The following is a 25,762-nucleotide window of genomic DNA, read 5'->3' as shown; positions in this document are numbered from 1 at the left end:
GCAAAAATGTTAACAGAGGAAACTCAGGGACTTGGTGTCGTTGGCTCTTTTTCACTGACCCTAAGAGGGCCTGACAACCTGTGACATGAGGCTCTGTCTGCTTTAGACAGTCTCATCTGCTCTTTGTAAACATGCACCTCTATGGAAATGGACAGTAACATGAAGAAATTTCTGCCAAACTATCAAATACCTGAACTCCTGACTGTCTACTCTACGATTGCCTATGTTTTTGGAAAAACATTTAAAAATTCTCCATTATCTGAAGTTTGATGGTTATTGTGGAGCAAATAAGAAGTTATCTCCACCCCTCCCTTCCTCCGCCATATCAAAACTCTTTAACCAGCCATATAATCTCTTTTCAGTTTCCCAGCTACCAGCTCTTCATCACCAACAGAGCTCAGAAATACAGATTTGCTAGGTTTTAAAATGAGATTTGATGATATCCAGGGACCATTTTGTTTCCCTACAGGGCATATACTGCCAGTTGCATAATGAAAGTGAATAAAAAAAATAACATTCACTTTCCTGAAATTTGGTTTGTGGAAAATTAGATGGGAATGTACTCTTCTGCTGGGGACCATCAGTGGCTCAGGACCATTTCATTCAGCACTGTATGCTTTGGAATAAAGATAGTCCCCAAACAACAATAATAGATGATTGATAATAATCTCCAAGTATGAGCTTCCTTAAAAAGGATTAAAATACTCACTACAGATATAAGAGCATAATGCCATATAACCTATTTTACAAATAATACATTTAGAAGAACATATTTAAGAATATGAAATAAGCCATAGCCGACTACTTCTGGTCCTAAGCTACCTCCTCCTTTTCTTTCTCCTCTTTCTTTTAATGTGGCTACTTTAAGGGTGAGACATACTGAAATGCACATCTATGCATTTTTTGCTCAATTTAAGTACTTACTTTTGCTTATGTTTATTTATTAGCAGAGTCCCTTTTAATCTGACACACGCCCATGGTGGACACTGTATTAGAGGAACTAATCATTTCAAGGGTTCAGTTGACTCATTTCATTTGCAGGCAGATAAGGTCTCTTGAATTTCTATACAAAATGGCCTGAGTGTACATGTGCTTACCAATTTGACTTTGCATTGTTTCCTAGCTGGATGAATATACACCTCACCCATGGATAAATATCACGTAAACCAAGATGCAGATAAGCAGCACACCCCTTTGTCCAGTAGCATTGTTAGGGCATTTTTTGTTAGTCATTTATTTGACTATTCAAAGAAAATTAAAAAAAAATTAAGAAAGAAGAACTTTTGAAAATATAATTAATGAGAAATTAAGTTTCATTTAAGTTATCTGATGTTTTCCAGTGGAACTTTGCAACAAGTTAAATTGTGGATTTAAGTGCGTAACATCCCTACCAGTGATGTCGTACCTGCCTGGACCTTGCGGCTACATTTGGCTGGGGACGAACAAGGGCAGTGATCTGATGTTAACTCAGTAGAGGAGTTCAGAGGGGGTCTCTTCTAAAGGATTTGTAGATCTTCCTTTAGCCATGTTTTTGAATGTTTCTCATGGGCCATTGCAGATGCCAGGAGCCAGGAGATGTGTGTCAGGAGAAAGTGGAAGTGAGAACTCAACCACCACTATATCTGTCTTTTGATTAAAATCTACTTTTTGGAGAAATGGAAACTGGTGAGGAGGTAATCAAAGATGAATTCCAAAGCACCAAGAAAAATTCTCTAGAAATTTTTTTCCCTAAAGAGCATTCTTCAAATAGGGGCCCAATGGCCTCAATGAAATGAGGCTCCAGGGAATTTGTAACATGTTCCTATTTATTGTTTTTCCCTCTCAAATTCAATGGAAAAAATTTAGGACTCTGCCTGCAAATCTTACAACTGTCCCTGTGGATAAATGATCCTAACTATGAGATTAAACCAATCTATTTTCTGTAATTCAACTGTGAAAATAGCACCTGCTTCTTGATATTTACAATGAGTTTTATTTTATTTCTGTATATTCTTTTATCTGTTCAAGTCAATAAAATCAACTCATGTGGGTCTATTAGAGAATGGACTACATTACCAGCTTTAAAATTAGCTTTCTGCAAGTCAGCCCTGCTGATATGTTCTACAGATGGGCTGTATTTTCGCCCAATCAGGAAATACTTCAAAGTGAGCCAAGGCAGCATTGATGGGTTCTTGTAAGCTTTTATATCATCCTTTATAGAACTCCAGTGATGGGCCAGATTTTCAAGGATTTATTTCAATATCATGTGTGTTTTTTTAAACCTCTAAATCATTTTTGTTCATATAAATGAATACCAGTGATTCCGATTTTTCAAATTCCCCTTGGCAAATGAACTAAATTCCTTCAGCCTCGTATATAAATAAAATGAGGCAGTGATATTAGACTATCATTCTGCATACAAATACATAACTTTCAGCGGCTGGCAAACCTGCAGCCATGCCAGAGGCCTAGGAAGCCCAGGAGAGAATTACTGACTTGGGAATAACAGGCTCTTTCACACCCAAAATGAACTGCTGACCCAGCTTCAATGAGACCTGGGGTTTGACAGTTTTTCCAGACATGATGATAGATTTGTGCTGATCTGTTTATACCCCATTACCTCTCCCCACTGTGATCAATATCACACAATAATAAGACGGCTGACTGGGGATAAGAATGCTACTGGTGATGACCCTGATTCACCACATGCTGAATTCTGCTGTACAATGACTAGTGAGGCTCCTGTTCTTTCAACATATTTTATTACTAAAGTATTAGGTTGAACCATATGAAAGTGGTGTTTTTATCACTCAAAGTAAGAAAGTCAAACAGCAGTTTTTTCATATGATTCAAACAAATACAAAAAGAACTTTCTTAAAGGATTGTTTTGTCTTGTCCTTTTAGCATGGGCTTTGTAACATCAGTCTAAAATCATTCTTAATACTTTATTGCTGTTCTTGTTCTTATTTCCTGCTGGCTTTTTTTGTCTTTTTAACTTCAATGTTGTGGAAGTGGTTTTTATGCTTCTTCTCTTTGTTTCTTGATTACTTTGCATAATATAGCCAGAAAGACCAAATATGCCTCTTTTATACCAACAACACGTTAAACAGAACACAAATTCTAAGCCTCAATCTTTCTTCAATACATTTTTAAGGAAAGAAACACAACGTTGTTAAGCCAAGTGATCTCATGACAACAAGCAAAATTGTGTTGGCCAGATGACTGCTGGCATTTTGCTGAGTGGTTTACACAATCTCTGAAATAATAACAACGTGTCCCCTGCAGTCAGCATGAGTCCCTTCTTGGTGGATGTACTTACAGTGAGTCATATAAGTCTTCAAACCCTCACACGTATCTCGGTGCAAAGAATTTCCCAGGAACTTCCAGGAAATTACAAAAGTATGAATTAATCCAAAATGTCAACTTAAAAGAATATACATTCTCAGTTCAAGGTCATTCTTGGTAGGACACACCAAAAGAAAAATGTGTTTGTTTGTTTTTTTTTTAAGTAAAGATGATGGATTCATTCAATATTTTGGAATAAAAACTGAAGTCACCTAGTTAACTCTGTAACTCCCAAAATAATTCAAGGCAATTAGAAATATGTTTTGGACAACTATATGCTTAAAGTAACTCTGCCAGGCTTCACATTTTCACAAGATTAAAACTCACCATATAACACATCTTTAATGCTTTAAACCAAACTTCAAAAAAAAGAAACTATTCTAGTAGATGAAAATGTGTCTAATTTTGTATTTGCTACAGACTTCTTCTATCAAACTGGGAATTCAATTAACCTCTCCTATGTTAAATTCTCCAACATGTGCATTAAATACCTGGATTATTAGTGAAAGGAGCAACTGTAAAGAGTTTGTGTTGAGTTTTATTGATTTTAGCAGTTCTTAAGTCCTGGTATACTTAATTATAAACTTATTTTGAATATGAGCAATATCACTTTCATTGTTACCATTTTAAAAAAGAAGGCTAATCAATAAATTAATGTAAACACCTTTGAAAATGTCAGATTCTATACAGACATGCTAAATAACAATTTGGTCATTACCAAATGCTTGAACCACCACCACCCCCTCTTTGGCAATGAGAATGCATTCTTGCCTCTGATTTGGAACAGGAGAAGGGAATAGAAAGTAGAGCACGGAAGAACCCTCGTAGCACCTGAACGTGAAGGGGGATGACAGTCAGTGGGTGGGCAGATACGAATTAGATTCGATAACCTTCAGCTGTGTTTCTTTTCGGACAATGAGCCGTCTGGCTCTTTCTATGAGGCTGTAGCCTGTGAAAAGATGTCATGTCCTATGAGTAGGCAAGGACCCTCATCTAAATCTCAAGGGAAAAACAAGGCTGCTGCTTAAGAGAGATCGTAGGGAAGATCTAATGAGCCCAGCGGTGCCTTCTGCCATCCAAACCCGTACAACCCACTACCAGAAGGGTAAGCTTGCCCTGGGTGCTCTGCTGTTTTATTACCTGTGTCTCAGCCCATCAACTTTTCCAGGGCCAGGACTTAAGGGAGCATCGGAAAATTTAGTAGTCAAGATAAATAATATTTTTAAAAATCAAAATTAATACAAAAGTCCATGATAAACAAAATATCAAATTTGTAAATGAAGACATGATCAATATTACTACTTAAGCCTTTTGCCTCAACTCCAACATGACTTGGCAAGAAATTGCTACTAATTCTGATTTTACTTAAAATTTTACTGAGCTTTTTGGGCACAATTTAAAATTGTGCACCTCAGGGAAGTTCCAGCCCTGACTATCTTTTCTTAATTTGTCCTTCGTTTTCTGACCAGCTCATACTCTCACTGGCTCCTGACCTACATCACCTCCTGACTATGGTTTCAATCTTTTCTTTCTATAGTCTAATAACCTCCAAGAGGTCAGGGCCTGTGTTTGTTTGGTTCATAGCTGAATCCCACACAAAGCTGAACCTTTAACACAGTGTCTGGTGCACAGTAGCTGCTTCGCAAGCGTTTGTTGAACGAACAGAAGGAAAATCTCTTGAAGTTCAATGATGCCTATAGCTTCCTTGCATGATTATGTGGGTAGAAAATGCCTCTGGCTGCACACCTATCCCAGAGCCTGTTTTGGGGGCCACAGATCTCTTTCCTGAATTTTCCTGAACATTAGGGATGGGAAACCAGAAATAATACAATTTGAGGTTTGGAAAAAAATCAGTGTTGGTGGACTTAAGCAGATTCAAGTAGGAATCAAAAACATGATTGAACTTAATAGGGAAAAAAGCGATTAAAATAATGTAAGGGTGTTTTCGAATTATCTATTTTGCAAAAGATCCAGAAGCATATGGCAATTTATACTATTTGACTTTTTTCCCCCCAGCGATGTCTAACATTTCTAAAGTTTGGGGAGTTCAGGTCACTTACCTTCAATGGTGCACTGGTCCGGGACTGGAATCTTCTTTCCAATTTCCACAGCATACGCTTTCACTTTGCTGAGGTTTTCCTTTAAGTGCAAGTAGAGCTTATCATGGTATTCCACAGGACTTGCGGTTGTCCCTGGAGTTTCTTCCTGATAGTTTTCTTTAACTGTTCCTGGCAAAGTCTCAGATTCTAAATGTGTAACACTTGGGTGTGAAACTGAAGAATTTACCAGCTGTAATCCATCAGTGTCTGCCTTAAAGGGTGACCTGGCATTTCCTAGGCCAAGTGGGTCTATTTCTGAAAGAGAGAGGCTGGCTGGAGTATCTCCGCTCTCGACAGCATCCCTATCCTCTGAACTCAAGGCACTCGTTAGCACAGTGTGCAAAGCCAAACTCTTTGACCTACAATACAAACAAAGGGAAGGCTGAGGCAGGTAAAGAAGTTGAGCTACCATTTACTGACAAGAAAAAGAAAGAGTAACAACACTGGGACAAAAGTTACTTCCTCTAGGGTATCAAACTCAAAATTGGTGCTGTTAACAGCTTTGATAAAACATACAAATTATGTAACATGCCAAACCTTTGTAGATACAGGCCACCTCCCAAAACAAAGATTTAAAAATCAATTTCACAGCCAAACTGGCTGGGAAATGGTGGACTTACATATTTATACTCTTTTTTTCTACTTTCATCAGAAATCAAGATAAGCTTTTAACAGTCATTGTCAATATAAGCATATTTATATTTAAAAAGTGTTTTTTAAAAATAAGCCATAGGTTTATGATTTTTATTTGTATTCTTTTAATATAGTGAGCTTCTATGGATAACAAAAGCACTGTGGATGAATTTTTCTATAGATAAAAGATATTTAAAAACCACTTCATGAAAGTGTGATAACAAAACTAATAGCAAACATGAAGTATCTACTTTTAAAAATCAGCCAAACAAAATTTATACCTGTTAAACCTAATGTCTTTTCTTTCTTCCTTAGAAACTTGGTCCAAACTGTATCTTCTGATAGAGCCAGGGGTATTGCTCTCAGCATTTATTTTGTCTTCAAAAGCCTGTATTTTAACTTGGAGCTTTTCATGGTCTTCATTTTCATCTACTGGGAGCTTGGTTTCTTTCAGCTTCTCAGGAAACGCAATTTCAGTGCCATTTTTTCTCCTAAAAGAACGAAAATCATTGCATTAGATGTTCATCACATTACCCTTCAGCAAAGCATTACTCTTTGTTTAACTGCTTCTTATTCAAAATTGAAAATTGTATCTGCTCAATTTTTATTAGTCATTTAACAAATATTTATTGACTAATTACTATGGACTTAGGTCTATGAAATTGCTTCTATAGCATATTCTGCCAGAGTTTAACATTGGTGTTTATGGCAACTTTGTATTAGAAATACTTTTTGAGGGATTCAGAGAATAAAAAGCAATTTTTATGGTCATCGACCATATTCTTATCTAGCTCTATTTTATGAAGCAAAAAAACCTTTCTGAATTTTAATATGTTGGAGGAAAGAGGTTCTCCATGAATGATATTAACAGTTCCAAATATCTTTTATAGTAGAATTTATAAAAACACTCTGTGGGCCATTAAAAGTGCCTTCTTTAAGGCAGAGACTGTATGTGAAATAAGTTTGTAACACCTCTAAGGGCTAACACAGTGCCTTAGATAGAGTAAGGCCCTATAGATACGCTGCAGAAATAGCTCACTAATGCGCACTACGGTGCTGAATGATTAGAAAAAAGTAGCATGCATTTACCTTCCCTTACCTGTCTTTTATTACTGAGCCAGCCTAGAGCTACTTTTTCTGTTCAGCAATCACTATCAATCATATCACATGGGGTTAGTATTACTTCTTTCTTTACAATCACAAGGGTTAATAATCCTTAGAAATCCATTCTCCAAGATGGCTTAATAATTCTGTTGGTTTGTCCTGTGCGTATTTACTTGGTTTTTGTTAACATTTTTCCTGGAGGTTGAGGAAAGGGGCCTCAAATTTACAGAAAAATCCTGGCTTTTTCAAACATATGGCTATTTTCCCATAAGGGTCAAAGCAAACCTGGCATAGTTTTTTAGTGAGGGTGAGAGAAGACAAAATGGCTTTTTTTAATGGCACTGCTTATTAGGGAAAACCAACACAGAAGGCCTGGTGACAATCTTTTTTTTTTCCAGTTACATTCCACCCATTCTGTGGCCATGTCTGTGGTGGGCACCGTTGAAGGTTAGTTGGCAGGACTGGACCCTGCAGCTGTTCTGGCTGGGCTAGACAGGGGTCCTAACCTTGAAAGAGGGTTCATAGTTTTGGGTCCTCAGTGGTTGGAATCCCCCTGTTAATCCAGCCTAGGGAGAGATGATGGAAGGAGAGCCCATCATCCATTAGGTAGCCAGGGTATTGTTTATCATATAACAAGCTATTGCTGAGAAAATTTAAATGCATTTTTAACATAATTTTTATAGGCCACCTATAGTTTTGCATACATAATGAAAAACTTATTTTCCATCCCATGTTTGACTAAAATATACATGAATAGATTTTAAGAACCAGTTCATGGGGATACAGACTCATTCTGAATGTGTTTCCCTTTCTGACATACACATATATAACGCTGGCTGCCCACAAACAGATGGGAGGTTTTGACATCTTCTAGCCAGAAGATTCTAAAAGCTAGATTTTTACTCCTATTATAAATAAAACCAAGATAATGCTATCATTGGATATTTTACAAACCATGATGATTGCCAAGGTTAATTTTAAAAGATCCAATGAACCCTCTCAAGATGACAAATTTGTGCAGGAGGTATTTTTCTATCTATAATAGTCCATGTGTAGTCACTAAACTGAAGTATTTCTCTGGTTCCTTGGAACTTAATTACATTTAAAAAATAAAAGTTACCTTTATTTTTGAACAGAAATTTCGATAGCTGGTGTTATTAAAATTAAAAATTCGTAAAGCACAAAATATACTCCAATATGCATATATCAGATATTGAGTATTATGCACATTTTAAAATCTCAAAATATATGAGTTGTTAGAGGAATACTTTTTCTTGAATTTACTAGCTTTTTCTTTCTACATAAAGCTCTGGTTGTAACAACAGGTAAAATAACATTTTCTTCCCTCAAACTTCAAATTTCACAAAATTATAGTAAATCTCCCTTGATAATTTTATTGAATAAGTTTCTGATTTTTAAAAATAAAATTTTCTTACATATGGAGATCTATTTCATGTATTTTTCATGTCAATTTCCCCATCTATAAAATGGAGATAATAACTGTAACTCACAGGGTTGTTGGGAAGTCGAAATGACAGATCAGTGTGAAGCACTGTTCCTAGCACAAAACAGGTAGTCAATAGATGTTACATTTTTTTATTATTATTATTATTATTATTATTAAATTATTACTATGATTAATTCCTCTGGAAGCTTTATCTGTTCTGTCTATGCCTTGTGTTGCATAGAAAGAAACCAACAGTGGTTTAGACACAGGCAGATCAATATTCCATATCCTGGAGGGCACTGATGTCCCCTGGAGAAGGCTGTGGCATAAGACTTTAGCAGAGGATAGTCATTCAGCTCCCTTCCCCTGCCCCTGTCTCCATACCAAGTGTTGGCTATTAAGCAGCATGGCGTGACTGAGTCAGAGCTCTTGTACCTGGGAGGATGACTTCTTTCACCCTCAAATTGCCTTATAGCATCTCTCTGAGGGGACTCTAGTCATGAGAGAAGTTATGGGTTATCCCTAGACATCTGCTGACCAAGTGCCACTGGGACAGGGTTGCCAAGTAAAATACAGGATACCCAGCCAAATTTGAATTTCAGATAAACAACAAAACTTTTTTCAGTATAAGTGTGTCTCTAATGGGACATAGTAAAAAATGTGTTGTATTATACTCAAATGACTATATTTATACTAAAAAATTACTTGTTCTCTACCTGAAATTTAACTGCATGTCCTGTATTTCTATTTATTAAATCTGGCGACCCTATTCCTAGGTAAATCCCTGCTGCTCAGTGGGCAGGGACCTATAATGCTCATCCCTGTTGCCCTGTTCCTAGCACAATGCTTGGCACTCAGAGGTACCTGAAGTGTTTGCAGAATAAATGAACTGAGACCACCTATTTCTGAAGGTTTCTGAAGGTAGCCTGCTCCCTGCACTCACCAAAAAACCCTCCAGAGGTCTACCAGATGTCCATGAACCCCTGGCCACATCTCCTGGTCCATGGGGAGTGGGGGGTACAGCGGTGTCATTTGGTAAATATCAAATGTGGAGAAAAGCAAGGAGCAAGAGTGGGAGTAAAAAGAAGGATTTGCAGAAGGCCAAATAGGAAGAGTGAAGAGACAACAATAAAATGTCTGGGCCAGAAAAGTGATCTCTAGATATGAGGCCGATGATTGTTCCCTATGAGCAGGATTCTCACCACAAAGACTTTCTCTTATACACAATCTTCTGTTTTTATGATTTGGATATCTGTATAACACAGGAGTCAGGGGATAGGGGTGGTAATGAAGAGTAACCAAGGCAGCCAAAGCTGCAAGGTAGACCAGAGAAAACTTTGTCACTGCCATCAATCCACCTGGATTTGTCACACGTTCAGCTAGCAGGGAATTAGAACAAGTCTGTTTCCACTAAGTTGAAAGGTCAGAAAATGGTAGATAGAAGTTTGAGTTTATAAACATTCACTGCTCCTTTACTTCTTCTCCGCTTGGTTTTTAAATTTAGTATAAATAGGGAATCTGAAAAACAAAGATCTTTTCCAGAGATAAACTGCATTCCTTCTAGAGCAAAAAAAATGCATCACAAATGTGAAAGCACTAGTAGAGGGTTGAGCCCCTGGACCTGTGTGCATTTACTTGTGGGTGGCTGGAGATGGGGGGGGCGGGGGTTGGGCTCATGCAGGGGAGTTGTTATTTCTTCTCCATGTGTCACTTTTAACTCCAGAGGTAATTTTACAGAAATCTTTGTCAGAGTTCTATAATTCCCTAAATATTAACTTGGCTTTAACTCAACATGCCACATTACAAGAGGCTCAGATGATTTCCAGTCTGAGCAGTTTCTGGTCTCTGTTGCCAAGATAAAGTTTTTGAAAGCACCTTTAGGGATACCTTGGAGGGGCAAGAGGAGGCTTAATTTCCTCCCTCTTGTGTGAGCGGGGCTCCCCCTTAGGAAGGAATTGGTCTCACTGCTTACTGCTCTCACTAAGCTGGGAGATGAGACTATAAAACTGGCAGAGGTGGAGAGACTGGCAGCCTCTTTTCCTGGCTCCTTAAATCAAAGCAAAATAATATTAATTAACTTTTGATGAGCTTGGCTTATGATCCCACATCCAGGATCTGTACTCCTGCAGAGTTAAGCTTGTTAGAAGAGAAGCAGGAGAACATAATGGATCAAAACGACACAGGAGTCCTAAACTCTTAGGTTGTTATGTTCCTTACTCTTCAGCAATTTCTTGGGTCATCAATCATCATAAGAATGACAGAGATGATCCCCCAGCTCCATAGCGCTGTCATCTGTTTGGGCCTGCAGTGAGTAATGCCACTGTAACAGCTAAACTCCAACACTAAGGGAAAGGACGAGGCTGACTCTCTTGGTACTCTCTTCTACCTCTGACGTCCTCAGTGGGCAAGAGCAGAGACCAGCAGATGTCCAGTTATATGGACACCAGGATACAGAACTTTGCTGAAATGAAATGACTCCATGATTCATTTCATTCACAGAAGATTATTTTAGAGGCTTCAAAAGGAGACAGTTATCGGGAAATGGACTGAACATGGCCTTCCAGGGAAAAGACTTAGGTTCATAACTCCAATCTTCTATTTATTAGTGATGGGCAAATCTCTTTATGACTCTAAGTCTCATTTCTGTCATCCAAAAATAGTAGCAATGATAATACATCATCAGATTGCTGAAAGCATTATTTAAGACAATGGATTTGACAGTGTGGCCTATACAGAATAGGCATGAAAAAGTCAAATGGTACAACCCTAGGTGGCTACTGCCCAGTGTGGACATTTGACACTGAAAGAAGGCATTCTGTACAGGTAATACCAACCCTGGAAGATGAGCTTCTCCCGTACTAAGCCAGGAAGGACCATACAGTCCCTCCTGTCATTGTACGATGCTAAAGTAGATTGTGGACTACAGGAGAGTCACCCTCCCTACTGTGTGAGCATACACAGACTGGAAGATAGAAACAGTTGCTTTTTAAAATCTTTGTACTTTAAATATGAATTCTGAGCAATTGCTGACACACAGAGAGAATTCTCTACAGTTAGAACAAAAGTTTAAAAGCCCTGGTACGAGCAAGTGATCACTCTAATACAGATGCTCAGTCATTTGCTCACTTTTGTTTTTAGCATATTTTCTTGAAATATAGTTGATTTACAATGTTGTGTTAATTTCAGGTGTACAGCAAAGTAATTTGGTTATACATACATAAATGTATTCTTTTTCAGATTCATTTCCGTTATAGGTTATTATAAGATATTGAATACAGTTTCCTGTGCTGTACAGTATGTCCTTGTTGTTCATCTATTTTATACATAGTAGTATACTAGTGTGTATGTGTTAATCCAAAACTCCTAATTTATCCCTCCCCCTCTTTCCCCTTTGGTGACCAAAAGATTGTTTTCTATGTCTTTGAGTCTATTTCTGTTTTGTAAATAAGTCCATTTGTATCATTTTTTTTTTTTTTAGATTTCACATATAAGTGATATCATATGATATTCGTCTTTCTCTGTCTGACTTACTTCACTTAGTATGATGATCTCTAGGTCCATCCATGTTGCTGCAAATGGAATTATTTCATTCTTTTTTATGGCTGAGTAATATTACATTACACACACACACACACACACACACCACATCTTCTTTAGCCAATCATCTGCTGATGGACACTTAGGTTGCTTCCATGTCTTGGCTATTGTAAATAGTACTGCTGTGAACACTGGGGTTTTTTGAATTAGAGTTTTCTCTGGATATATGCCCAGGAGTGGGATTGTTGGATCATATGGTAACATTATTTTAGTTTTTTAAGAAACTTCTATACTGTTCCCCATAGTGGCTGCACCAAATTACATTCCCACCAATAGTGTAGGAGAGTTCCTTTTTCTCTGCACCAGATGGATGTTCTCTAAAATTTGCAATATTATTTGCTCACTTTTCATTCAACCAGCATGAGAGAGAATGGGACACAGAAAAAGATCAGCAAAAAGTGCAAAGCCCCTGTCCTTGCTGCTCAAAATGAGGTTGCCAGGCCAGCAGAATCAGCATCACCTTCTAGGTTATTGGACATGCAGAATCTTGGGCTCTGCCCCAGACCTACTAAGTCAGAACAGGCACTTTAACCCAATCCCTAGGTGCCCCACTGACAAATTCAAGTTTGAGAAGCAGTGGCCCAAGCAATGAAAGAAAAGAATCTGAAGCAGACCATGGTAAAGGCACTTTCTCTTGACCAAGCAAGGCTGCTGAGGGTTTCCCTAATTCTATAGTGAGGTAAGACTTAAAACAATAAGCTGTGTGTTGTTTGGAGTTGGTATGTGGTAAAGTGTACATAGTTCTCTCCCATTCTCTCCCAAAGACCCTCAAGCCTTCTGGGGTCTTTATGAATTCTGAGGTAAAGGTACCTTTCCACTTTTTGCCCCTGATAGATACTAGTTCAGATGGACTTCAAATCATTAGTCAAGATTCCTGAGACTAACATGGGCAGACTGGGTGAGCAGCAGCCTTGAATCCTAACAAATTGTCAGCTAGATGCGAAACTAGTTACAAAAGCACTTAGTAAACTATAAAAGAATACAGCAATGTGAAGTAGTAATGTCATCAGAGCACACTGAATCAGGGGTAAGAATTGTAGAGACAACATTCTCCTTTTCTAGGCTAACTTCATCATCTGGGAACATAAGCAGATAAAAGGGGCTGGTAGTGAGGATTAAGGGGAGAGTATTTGCCTTGAAAATGCAACCACTGGGTCTGGACATGGAAAAAGTTAAGACATTGTCACTTGCCATCATTTGACACTGGAAGAGCAGGGAAATGGTTAAGTTACCTTTTTGATACATCCTCTCACCAGGTCTTCTCATTCTTCCAGAGAAGCAGGCCCTAATGCCAATTCCCTTTTAAAGATGGAGTAGCTGAGGCACAGAGATGTCAAGTAATTTACTGAAGATCAGCTAGGAAACCCAGCATTAAACACAGGTATCTGCCTCCAGAGCTCACCCACCTAAAACACCCTCCCCCACTGGCTTCTCAGTAGGCATTTCCTTTAGTTTGCCTCTGAATCTACCCCAGGAAGAAGTAATACATATTATGGGATTGGTGACAACACAGTAACCAACAAGAATGTACGCTAATATCGCTGAGTAACATTCTGTAGGAACAGACACCAGAACAGAGTTGACATATAATCACTGAGCAACCCTTCCCAGTGATCTGAAAAATAAATTTTGGTGTCCTCTTTAAGAAAAACTGAAAGGGGTCCAAAACTCAGGAAATGGCATGCAAATAGCAACATCAGAGTTCAATCATGATGGATGCCAAAAAGGAACAGAGAGCTGTTCGGGAACCAACACAGCAAATAGCTAGGTAATCAGGGTCCAGTAGAACTGTCTTAGCCTCAGCTGTTACTTTCCAAAAGGGGCTGTCGAGGGTCAAGTCCCTCTTACCTCTCCTCCCAGAGCACAGGTTTTCTTTTCCTCAGGCTAAATCTTTGATGTTCCCTGTCTTGTGTCCAAGGGGAAGCCAAGCCATAGAAGCTTGATGAAAACCTGTTTTCTTTTTTGCGTGTCTTGGGTTTTGAACACTGCTGCATTACAGGAAAGGGGTCTGGTCTCCCTGGTCGCTCACTCCCCTGTCAGGGCTGCCTCGCCTCCACCTCCACCCTCTTTGTCCACACTGGCAGACTCAGCCCCTCTGGGGCCTCACACTCACTGGGCCTGCTTCATCAGCTGCTTCAAAGCTGATAATGATGTCTCCCACCTACCTCTCTTGCTGATAAACGAATTCCTGAAATACCTTTACAGACCTTCACATCACCATAAATGCTGCTTTAAGGAAAGACAAATGGTGGAGTAAATGAACAGCAGATGGAACATAAATGGTACCACATGTCAGATTTAACTTCTTCAGTGAGAAGCAGGGCAAAAAACCGAAGCCCTTCCTTCCCTACGCACAGAGGAGTAACAAGAACCACAGCCACTGCCACGAATGGTAGCTCTGATTTTCTTTGTATACAAGTGACCACAATACACCTCCCTAGATTGAAAAGATACAGGGTTTTTGTTTGTTTGTTTGTTTGTTTTTTAATGAAAACTCTGGCTACCTTAGTGGGGTGACAATGCATTCAGCTTTTCCTAAGCAAGGGGCAACACTGACCAGAGCATCACATGTTTCTAATTATGGTCCTGAACCTCCTTATGCACATTTTCTGAGCCAACAGTTGGTCTCAAAGAATCAATTTCTCTTTGTATTAACATGTTTTGCCTAAAAAAGTGGGAATGTGTGTAAGCACTTTATAAAGACTCTATTTTCCTTCCATAGAGCATAGGCTCTGAATATTAGCTCTCTCCAGCTTTGGGGAGACTGGAGGGGCACACAGAAAGATACTGAGCATTTCAGAGCAGGACTGTAGGCTTGGAGGAGTGGAGAGGCAATGTGAGCTGTTGCAAATCAAAGGAGAAAAGGTCACCATGGGCATGGGTGGGTGGGGAAGACCTCAAGGGGAATGGATACCAGACTACAGTTCTGGAGAAGGCAGCCTTCAGTGGGAAAAGAGGCCCAAAAAAGGTATTCTAGAAGGTAATAATAAAAGTTAGTGGGCTATCACTTGGGGGAGGAATACGCAAGTCACCCTTGACATTCCTTTAAAATTCCTTTGAATTATCAATGTGAATACTGTGAATCTAGTCCACTCTAAAATTTGAGACCCATTGGACTAGACTAAAGGAAGAAATGAAAGGAAACTCTATGAGCTGATGTCTGGGCATTTACACTATTGCCCCTCCAAGAACCACATAGGCCTAGAGGTGAATAGGGGTTGGGTAGAGAATGTTACTTTGTTCTTGCCCACCCACAAGATTTTCTCCATTATGCTTTAATATGAAACCTCTATAATCCTACTATATATTAAAAGACTGTTGTTGTGAGAACATAAAAATATAACATAGTAAAAAAGCTCCTAACACTGAATCTGTCATGTGGTAGGAGCTGGTTAAAAGCTTGATCAGACTTGCAGACACAGCCTTCTCTGCAAACTTGGAGAGAAGAACCTGGCTCCCTGCTCTCTGCAGTTTTGCCTGTGGGCTCACTAAAGAGCCATCACTCCCAAGCTCCCAGATTATGCCTCCAGGGACTGTGATTCACACCAGGGTTGGGTTCTAATGTGACTCCTGGATGTCAAGATGGGAACACTGGAATGATAGGTTGCAAAGAGTGCCACAGTTGGAAAAAGGTCTGCACGTTGCTTTGCTACACATTCTGGACACACACTGACTTAATTCCCTGTTCTCCCTTGTCATCTATTTCTTTGATGTTCAGTGCATGAAATTTAGGATAAACCAAAACTCTGGGGTCACTCTAAGGAGGGCAGATTCCTGGAGTCCTTCTCTTGAGAACGTAATCTCTTTATTCTATTTTCCCTTCATTCTCTCCCGTATACTGCTGTTTTATTTCCTTCCCTCCACTGTCTTATCACTTTCCATTTACAGGTTTCCCCCATTATCCGAAAGTAAAGGGCTCCTATGAAACCTTTCCTAAACTGAAAAGATACAAAGAGAAGAAGCAATTACCCTCTTTTTGGTAAAAGCAAAAATCCTCTTTGGATTTCTTTCTGTTAGTGAAAGTAGGTACAATCATCTCTCCATATCCCCTGTTTTGCATCCTTGGATTCAACCAACCACAGACTGAATTTCAAATTTTTGATCCGTAATTGGTTGAAATCACGGATGCGGAACTAGGCTATACTTGGAGGGCAACTGCGCTACACCATTTTATATGAGGAACTTGAGGATGGATGGACTTTGGTATCCATGGGGGTCTTGGAACCAAGACGACTGTACTAATGTAGGTCTTCCCTAAAAGTGAAGGGATGTAAAGTGAACTTTTGAAAAGTGAGGGATACCTATACCCCAAAATCAGATTTACACTTACCCAATTGGTTTTCACTATATTTTACCTTTCATTGTCTCCCCACCATCTCCTGCCTGATTCTTAAAAACAAAGAATAAAGACAGTCTCACCACTACTACCATCAACACGAAAGCAACCAAAGAACGCACCACCCATTTAACCAAGCCAGAGGTTTGGCAAACCTTTAATCACATGCTTTGTGTTAAAACTTTTCTTATAAGTAACTTTTCCCCCCGTGACTTTGATGGCTTTGGCTAGAGTTTTAAAGCTGGATGTGAGGGAATTGTGACCCAGGCCTGGGACTTAGGGCTGTGTCAGGGGCCCCTTCTCCTCTCCCGCTGCTCTCCCCTGGTGCCTTCCTTTTGGCACTCCTTTCTCTCTCTCTTTCCTCATTTATTTTTACCTCCCCACCCCTGCTTTCTTTCCTCAATTTCCATCCCTCAGAGCTTCCATCCCTAATTGGGGCCTGAGCCTAACCTCCAACCAAGACCACCTGTGACAAATTGTCCCCAATTCTGATGGTGCCTGATTAGAGGAGCCTCCCTGGCACAACATGAATTTGGCAAAGGCGTCTTCTAGTCCAGCGATCACTGACTGCTCAGCTAGCACACAGTTGCTAGGAGCCACCCTCTCCTTCCCCAGCTTTCCCTGGGTCCTGGCAAGCAAATGATTCAATGGTTAGTGGCTACCCAGCAGGCTGCTGAGGGCTCACACAGTTTCAAAAGGTATAGATCTTTTCTCCTACCTGGACACGTTCTCTAGTTTAATCCACAATTGCTGTTATCTTTCTTTTGCTTCTCCAGAATTAATTTCCACATCTAAACATTTTTCTTGGCTGTCCTGTTATTTAGCCTCTGTTGGTTTATTATTTAGATATAAACATTCTTCTTAAAACATAGAAAAAAGAGAAGTGCAAGTGTGCTTACCTGGTGCATCAGATAAAACTCACCCAGTTAATTCAGTTATTTGGCACAAAGGAGGTTCCTATCTCCTTTAGTTTTCCATTCTCTCTAGGATGCTAATTGTTTTTCTTTTGATAGTCTTGTAATTTTGGCCTGAAGTCTAAAATCTGGCCTGCTGGGCTATGTGTCAGATTTGTAAATTAGATGACATCTGTTTTGAATTTTATCATCTTTAATTTTCTTTCAAGCTCACTTCTCTTATTCATTTCCCCTTCAATTGTAAGGATCAGACTTTGCTGGATGCTTTAGACAGAAGTGTAGACCTTTCTGCTTTGGGGAGCACAGATTAAAATTACTGAAGCTAAATGATCACAATGAAGGCTATTCAGAGAAAAGATGTTGGGAGAGAAGCCTTAGCAACCATCCCAGAGAGGATGAGCAGCTGATACAAAAGGCTGGCTGTCCACACCAGCCTTTTTAGGTTCCCACCGAATAATTACAATCGATTAGAAGGAGATTGACAGTGAGGGTTGAAATGGGTGAAATATTTTGAATTGAGAGAGCCTGAGGTGGTGGCGGTGGTGGTGGTACATGAGGGGAGTGGTGACCTTTTATCTTTTTACATTTAATTTATTTCTCAGAAAAATAATAAAAGGAGGAGAGATGCATTTTCCCAATGCAGATCCTATTTTGACAATGAGACTTTATTTTTTTTCTCCTATCTACACATTTCCTAAATTCTTTTCTTGGGGAAATTGTTTACTGCTAATTGAATCGGGCCAACTTATTAAGAATCATTTTTCCTGTCAGAATGCCTAATGTAACATCCTTGTATAACATGTTTTTCTTTTATATAAACCTTTTACACACATGTAATCTCACAGACAGTCAACTGACCTCCTGCAGCTTTGCATGTGTAGTGGCAAGAGAGAACAGACAGACTGCTGGCCAGGATACAGGCCTGAGCTCTCACCTCTGATGCACACACTGGTCATCACTGGAAGAAGAAATGAGCAGGCTGGCTGTGTGCAGAATACAAAGTGGCTCCCTTGAACCCCAGCTGTAGAATTTCTAAGCTGAATTTCTGAAACCACATCATGAAAGTTGGCTGGCAATGCCTTTGAGCTTGCACAGAGATGACAAATCCCTTCATGATGTTGGCTTTGGACTTCTTGGATGATGCCATGTGTAGGCTGTTGTCAGGCAGCTCATGAGTCTGTGAAGATGCTGTTTTTGAACGGGACATGTATATAGCAATAGTTCTTAACTAGGGGTGATTTTTGTCTCTAAGGGGACATTTAACAATATCTGGAGACATTTTTGGTCATCACCACTGAGGGGGAGGGTTGCTACTAGTGTCTAGTGGGTAGAGGCCAGGGAAGCTGGTAAATATTCTAGAATGCACAGAACAGCCCCACAACCAAGAATTATCTAACCCAAATTTCAGTAGTACCAAAGTTATAAACCCTGGTATATATATCTACACCTATATTGAACCAGGCAACAACATATTTTTGTATGCTCAATCAAAACTACAGTGTTGAGAGAAAAGGGCACTTACCGTCTGTCTTCCTCAGATGAATAGCTATTGTTGACTCTGAAGACCATCTTGGCCAGAAAATATTCTCTGTGTGGAACGAGCCAAGAGGCCCTCCCAGATGGGCTCCCCTCCTGTCTTTTCTTGGTTATCAGCATCCTCTCCCATGTGTATGCAGTCACTCAAGCTAGATAGCTCTGGGTTTTACTCACCCTCCTTCCTTTTTCCCCACTCCACCTCTCACCAGTAATCGTTTCTTCATAATTCCAAGCTAGCTCACTATATCGATCTGTCCTGACTTCTTAGGCTCCCTGCTGCTGACTTAGCCTAGGCCTCCCTCACAATGGAGGGAGCCTATTGTCAAGGCTTCAACAACAGCATCCTGGCCACTCTCTCTCTTGCCAGCCCGCAGCTCCAGCCAAATCCATTCAGGGCTCCACTCGTTAGCCACTTTCTCATCCTTTAGTCCTTTACTAGAGAAGCATTTATTGAGTGCCCACTATCAGCTGATTACTGTGCTAGAAGCTGTGTTCATTCCCTGAACTAAAATCTTTCCAAGCCTCCATGTTGCTTACAGGACAAACTCCTTGCTTCTCTGAGAACCTACCTCTGACCTAACTTTTCTGTTTACTCTCCCACCCTCCACTGATGTATTCACTCCATACGTGTTGAACCAACTGTTTTTCCTTAGTCTGGATCACACACTCTTAAGTTCTTTCATCTTTGCATGTGTGGGGCATCCTTTCTATTTCAGGTATCCTTTCAACCCTTATCTGCATAACTTTCATTCATTCTGTACAACTTAATCTGGTACCTATGCAGATGCCTGGCACATGGAAGCTACTCAATAAACACAGAATGAACTTAAATTTCACCTTCCTTGTGAGACATTCTTGGGTTCCCTGGCTGTCCATCTCTCATGCTCCACAGTCTGCTGTACACACTGCCACTAAAACCCTGGCTCATGCTTTGACTGCGAGCCCCTTGAGGAATGGCATTTTATGTCTTATGTTTTGTTTTATGTCTCTTGGGACCCCCAGGCTCTGTGCCATGCTGAATCTAAAGTGAACCCTTGGGACTAAATACTCACTATTTTGTCAAGATGGCTTTTCATGTTTTTGGAATCCTGTTTTAGACCGGAAATGATATGCATCATTTGTAATCCCCCCAAACTCAACAAAATTTGATGCTAGTATCAAATGGGCCCTGTCCCTTGTCCACAACTGAATACATTCCAATGCATAGGATTTGAAATTTGAGGCCATCCTTTTTTTTTTTTAATTGAAGTATAGTTGATTTACAATGTTGTGTTAATTTCTAGTGTACAGCATAGTAATTCAGTTATACATATATACACTTTCTCATATTCTTTTTTAAAACATGAAATGCTCCACAATTTGCATGTCATCCTTGTGCAGGGGCCACGCTAATCTCTGCATTGTTCCAATTTCAGTGTATGTGCTGCTAAAATGAGCACCTGAGGCCATCTTTTATCCCTTAGTTACTGTGTAACCCTGGGAAGAGATTTAACCAGTCTCTGAGCTTCTGTTTCTTCTTCTGTAAAATAGGAATAATGATAACTGCCCTTCTTAAATTGTAGGGCAATCATGAGGATCAAATGAGGGTATGAATCTGAAAATACTTTATAACTTCTAAAGGTCATAAAACTTTTCAAGTGCCTCCCTATTCAATACACAGCACAACAAAGTAAAACCCATCCCTCAAGCTTGCATGATCTTCTTGATTTTTCTCCACAAACTTCTTGTAAGGGCCAGATTTGCTTTTGTATCCACTCTCTCCCTTCAGTCCCAGGCATCCTGTTTTATGCCCCGCCATACCACTGGCAGCTCACTCACCACAATTATCAATAATTTTCTAGTTGCCAATATTTGTGGACACTTTTCTGTCCTTCCTTCATTTCACCTGACTCCAGTTTGCCTCCACTTGCAATGTTCCCTGTACCAGGGCCAGAGTGAGCTTCCTCAAACATGAATTCTGGTCATATCCTGCCATGACTCCTCACAGTTTACAGGATAAACTTCAGACTCCTTAAGAAGGTATGCCATGTCCTTCATCATCTGGTCCCTGCCTACCACTCCATCAGTGTTATCTCATGTTGCTCTTCTTGTTAACACACACGCTAGCCAGACAAAATGACTTCTGTTTCCAGAAAGTGCTGTTCTCTTTTACATACTGCCCCAAAGCTAGCCTGGTGCAATCTGGCCATCTTTCAAGATTTGGTTCAAAATATCATCTCTTCTAGGAAGCATTCCCTGATCTCAGCTTTCCACTCCTCTCCATTCCATGCAGAAGTCAGATACACCATCTCTGTGTTCCAAACTCCTTGACACCATCGTAATTAGCATAACTTTCCCACTGTTCTCTAATTACCCACTTAACATTTATTTCCTCACTAGACAATGAGCTCTTTGGGTAAAGGAACATGTTTTATTTCTCTATATGTCTAGCTTTTAGGCAGAGTTCCTGGTATAGAGAAGGCAATTGTTAAATGCTTGTTGAATAAATAAATGAGTTCTATAAAAATTATTATTTGTACTATAGTCTTTTTCCTTTGCCATATTTTCTGCACGTTTTAGAATTTTTTTTGTTACATTCTGGTTTTTACAGATTTAGAAAAAATTCTAGCAAGTATATAATTTATTCAGAAGTTACTCTATATTGAGATAGTGAGTTTGGCTTTCTTTGGGAACTTTTATGCCCACAAAAGAAAGCATAGCCTTTTGTGCTGCACCTCCATAGGTTCACAAGAGATCCCTGAGGTACCCAGGAATTCCTGCTCACCTGTCACTTCTGGCCTTGGCGGTTTCCAGCTGCCAGGTCAGGAGCTTGGCGATGGCAGTGAAGCTGTTGCTCATGCGGAAGATGTCTCTGCTCTGAGGGCCCAGGATGGAGGAGAAGGTGTCTGTGATGCTTTTAATCTCCAGCAGGAGAATGTGGTGGAATGAGTGCTCCATGTTGGCCAGCTGACCCACCAGGAAAGGCAGGCAGCTCCTGGCTCTCTCCTGCCAAGAACAATGAAGAGCAGGTACAAATGTTGCTGGTAATAGAAACTGGTACAGCCACTATAGAAAATAGTATGGAGGTTCCTCCAAAAATAGAACTACCATGTGATCCAGCAATCCCACTTCTGGGAATCGATCTAAAAGAAAAAAATCATTGTCTCAAAGAGATATCTGCACTACTATGTTCAAAGCAGCATTATTCACAATAGCCAAGACATGGAAATAACCCAAGTGTCCACTGACAGGTGAATGCATGAAGAAAATGTGGTGTATATATATATACAAAATGAAAAATTATTCAGCCAAAAAAAGAAGGAAATCCTGCCATTTGTGACAACATGGATGAATCTGGAGGGCATTATGCTAAGTGAAACAAGCCAGGGAAAGACAAATACTTCATAGTATCTCTTATAAGTGGAATCTTAAAAAAAAAAAAAGTCAAACCCATAGAAACAGAGACTACAAAAGTGGTTGCTAAGGGCTGGTAGGTGGGGGGAAAATAGGGAAAAGTTGGTAAATGGTACAAGCTTTCAGTTATAAGATAAATAATGTCTAAGATCTAGTATTTGGCGTGGTGACCATAGTTGATAACACTCTATTGGGTAATTGAAATTTGCTAAAAGATGTGGGGTAATGGGTGTGTTAATTAACTTGATGGGGGGAATCCTTTCACAGGGTATATGTATATCAAATCATTGTGTTATATACTTCAAATATTTTATAATTTTATTTGTCAATTATATCTCAATAAAGCTGGGGGGTGAACAATAAAGAAATAAGGTCTATAGTTTTAAAGAAAATCAGAGTCCTGGGACCTGCAGATGACAATTCTTAGAGTTTACTTAGAGAGCTAGCTGAAGCTCAACAATAAGTTTCATTCATAATGCCTCTCAATTGGCTTCTTTGAGGTTTTAATTTTTTTCCTGATTTCCAGGACAATTTTTAAAAAAAATAAAGCCTTTTTCTTGTTACTCCTTTCTTAAAAATATGTAGAGAGTCTCATGAGTCTGTCTTGCCACGTCCAAATCTCTCAGCCACCATTAATGATCTGACCCCACACATCCATCCTTCCCATCTCTGGCCAGGCCTCCAAGCCTGTGACTCACTAACTTCATGTGCACAGGGGAAGCCTGGTCAATGGCACCCTCGATCCATCTGTCTGTCAGATGATGCCATGTATCACACTGGTTTAGCTCCTCACTCATTTGTTCACTTTAAGCATCTGTCAACATGTTGCATATTTTATGTGCCTGGTTGAATGAGTAGATGCTATTACCTAGCTTTAATCAAGTTAACTCTCACAATTGACTTAAATAAGTTCCTTCAAAGAAACTGAAGATGAAGAACAATATGAGTAACTCAGGCGTGAGTGAATAACAAGAAAATGGCTTAGCCGACGTGTCTTCTATAGCTATTAGAACTCCTCATCAGCCATATTATGAGGTGACGCAATTTAATCCAACACTAGAAGTTAGCCAAAAAATTTCAAAATCATCAAGTTTATTTGAAATGCTGATTTGTGCCCAATATAAATAATGATATACCACTAACAAATAAATAAAAAATAATTTAAAATCTGCTTATTTCATCAACTGCTCTTTTAAAATCTTATTTTTTATGTATTTAAAAATTTTCATGTCAGTGTAATAGAAAATATGTATAATTATAAGTGAATATATATTGGAGGGTATGCTCAAAATCCTTTTAAGTGATAAATGCACAGGTCTAAATTACTCTTCTAGCTAGGAATTCCCTTTTACCCTTGGTTCTAGCACTTGGAACCTTCATTTCTTTCAAGATGTAACTCCTGTCCTGTCTCCTCCATGAAGCTGTTCCCAGTGATCCCTTCTGCCTTCTGCCTGAATTTTCACTGCATTGTAGACTCTTTTTTAAAATCTTGTTTAGTACTTGATTGTATCTGATCCCTCTGTTTACTCATGCTTTTATTCAATCACCAAACCAATACTGCATGACTATAATACACCTGTGTTAGATGCTAGACGACAAAGGTGAATGAGAAATGTTCCCTGCCTTTTAAGGGACCCACAATCACCCCTTCTATTTGTAATTCCCTAATGGTTACATGTACCACTCAAGTCTCCTAAAAGGGCTACTTTTCATACATCAATTGTCAGCCTGGCACAGAACTGTCTATAGCATCTACACCTGGTGTATATGTCTCAATTCACTGATTTAGGCAAACCTTATATGCCAATATATGACTTTACAAATAAAGCATGTAGTTGCAAAGGAATTCTGTGCCTTATAAGAAATGTTTATTACAGAACAGATTTAAGTAGTGAACTTCCCTAGTCTTTAATACTCATCTTAGTTTTCAAAGATTCCTTGCACAATTGCATTGGAACTCATCTCTTGGGGAAGGGGGTGCATCTGCTAATCAGTCCCTTAATAACTATTTGTCAAGAACCCCTAGGGCTCAATACTCTGTCTGGGTAATGTGGGACTGAGGCTTATGCTTCTGTGAGCTGGACAGCTAATTGAAGAGATATTTATTCATTGAAGGATAACAATATTAGATGAATGAAAAATAAACACCATTGGAACAAGTTCCTGATAGCCTATTTTGTACTTTGGTTCATGTAACTGCCAGGTTGCAGAAGGACAGAAGTGCTCTTGAGTTTAATTCTTTTTCAACATAGATACTTTGATTCATACAAAGGCTCTGTATGTGACGGGGATGTTTTTCCACACCTCATTTAAAAGCAAAAGCTGGTTATGGGGGTCCGTCCGTACCATGTGCCAGGCACTGTTTTAGAAGTTAGGAAACACAGCATTGAAAAAAAGGGTAAAAATCTTTGCCACGGTAATGAGGGAGACATACAATAAACATAATACCTATGTAAAATATGCAGTGTGTTGGATGGAGAAATGTGCCCAAAGGATAATGAAGCAGAATGGGGAGACCCACAAAGAGGGGTTAATGTTGAATTGTGTAGTCAGGTCAGAGTTCACAGAGAATACATTTGAATTCAACAAGGTTTTAGAATCTAAACCTAATATTCTCAGTAACTGCAGAAAACAATTACAGTAAAACGTGTCCTGATTGATACAGGGAAGTCGGAAGAGATAAGAGCTGAGACACAGGAGCTGTGTGACATTTTACTACAGGGAAGGCAATTTCAGATTTCAAGTAACATCCTCCATTTTAGATTCAGATTCTACTTCGGCAATTAAAAAAAAAATCCAGTCCACAAACATTTCATTTGCTTATTTAAAAAGTGTCCCTATGGTTTCATTAATTCTTCTTCTCCCTATAAAAATTAGCAAGCACTTTCTTGAAAGCATACATCTTCCTGAAGTGAGGATGGCTGTGTAGGTATTGCTGAAATCAACACAATTCTGGATGGTCTTCTGGCAGCCAAACTGAGCTGAAGGGAAAATTAATCACACCACGGGAACAAGAAAAGTTATAACTGCTCTGGAACTAACATATGAAACCAAGCCAACCTCACATCGTTTATTCTGAAACTTTGGAGCACGTCCATGTACCTCACAGGGGTAACAGATATGATTTTGGATTAGAAAGTGTGATGTTAGGGTAAGAAGAGGGTTAGGAGATTCTGATTTCTTTTTTGGCTCCACAAAATTTTGTCTCTGGGGGCCACTGACTGCATTTTTCTGCTGTCAGTCATCCCACTGTGGGGATAGGGTCAGCAGCACCTGTGTGCCTTAACTGCAGGCTTGACCTCATCTCTTCTGACATAAATTGATTATTTATTATTAAAACAATAATAGCTGGCCCATGGAGAGTACTTATTCTAAGTGC

General features: G+C 39.4%; 1 protein-coding gene and 1 non-coding gene across 7 annotated transcripts in view; both read right to left on the bottom strand.

Moving 5' to 3' along the window:
* Positions 1-25,762, bottom strand: part of VEPH1 (ventricular zone expressed PH domain containing 1) — a 266,024-nt gene that overhangs the window by 147,475 nt on the left and 92,787 nt on the right. For all 6 annotated transcript variants that reach the window (XR_012508920.1, XM_045514505.2, XM_045514504.2 and 3 more), the window contains exons 7-9: positions 21,755-21,975; positions 6,338-6,547; positions 5,385-5,782 (exon numbers count right to left, since the gene is read on the bottom strand). Coding sequence is in view for 5 of the 6 variants with exons in the window: in XM_045514505.2 (XP_045370461.1) it covers positions 5,385-5,782; positions 6,338-6,547; positions 21,755-21,975 (829 nt within the window). In the remaining variant the exon portion in view is untranslated. The remainder of the gene's footprint in view (positions 1-5,384; positions 5,783-6,337; positions 6,548-21,754; positions 21,976-25,762) is intronic.
* On the bottom strand, positions 20,327-20,429 carry LOC123616029 (U6 spliceosomal RNA). Its single transcript, XR_006723893.1, has one exon. It is a non-coding gene; the product is annotated as a U6 spliceosomal RNA (small nuclear RNA).

Source organism: Camelus bactrianus, chromosome 1 (genome assembly GCF_048773025.1).
Source record: "Camelus bactrianus isolate YW-2024 breed Bactrian camel chromosome 1, ASM4877302v1, whole genome shotgun sequence".
NCBI classification, from domain to species: domain Eukaryota; kingdom Metazoa; phylum Chordata; class Mammalia; order Artiodactyla; family Camelidae; genus Camelus; species Camelus bactrianus.
The sequence above is the reverse complement of the archived record's forward strand: the minus strand, read 5'-3'. Positions and strand labels throughout refer to the sequence as shown.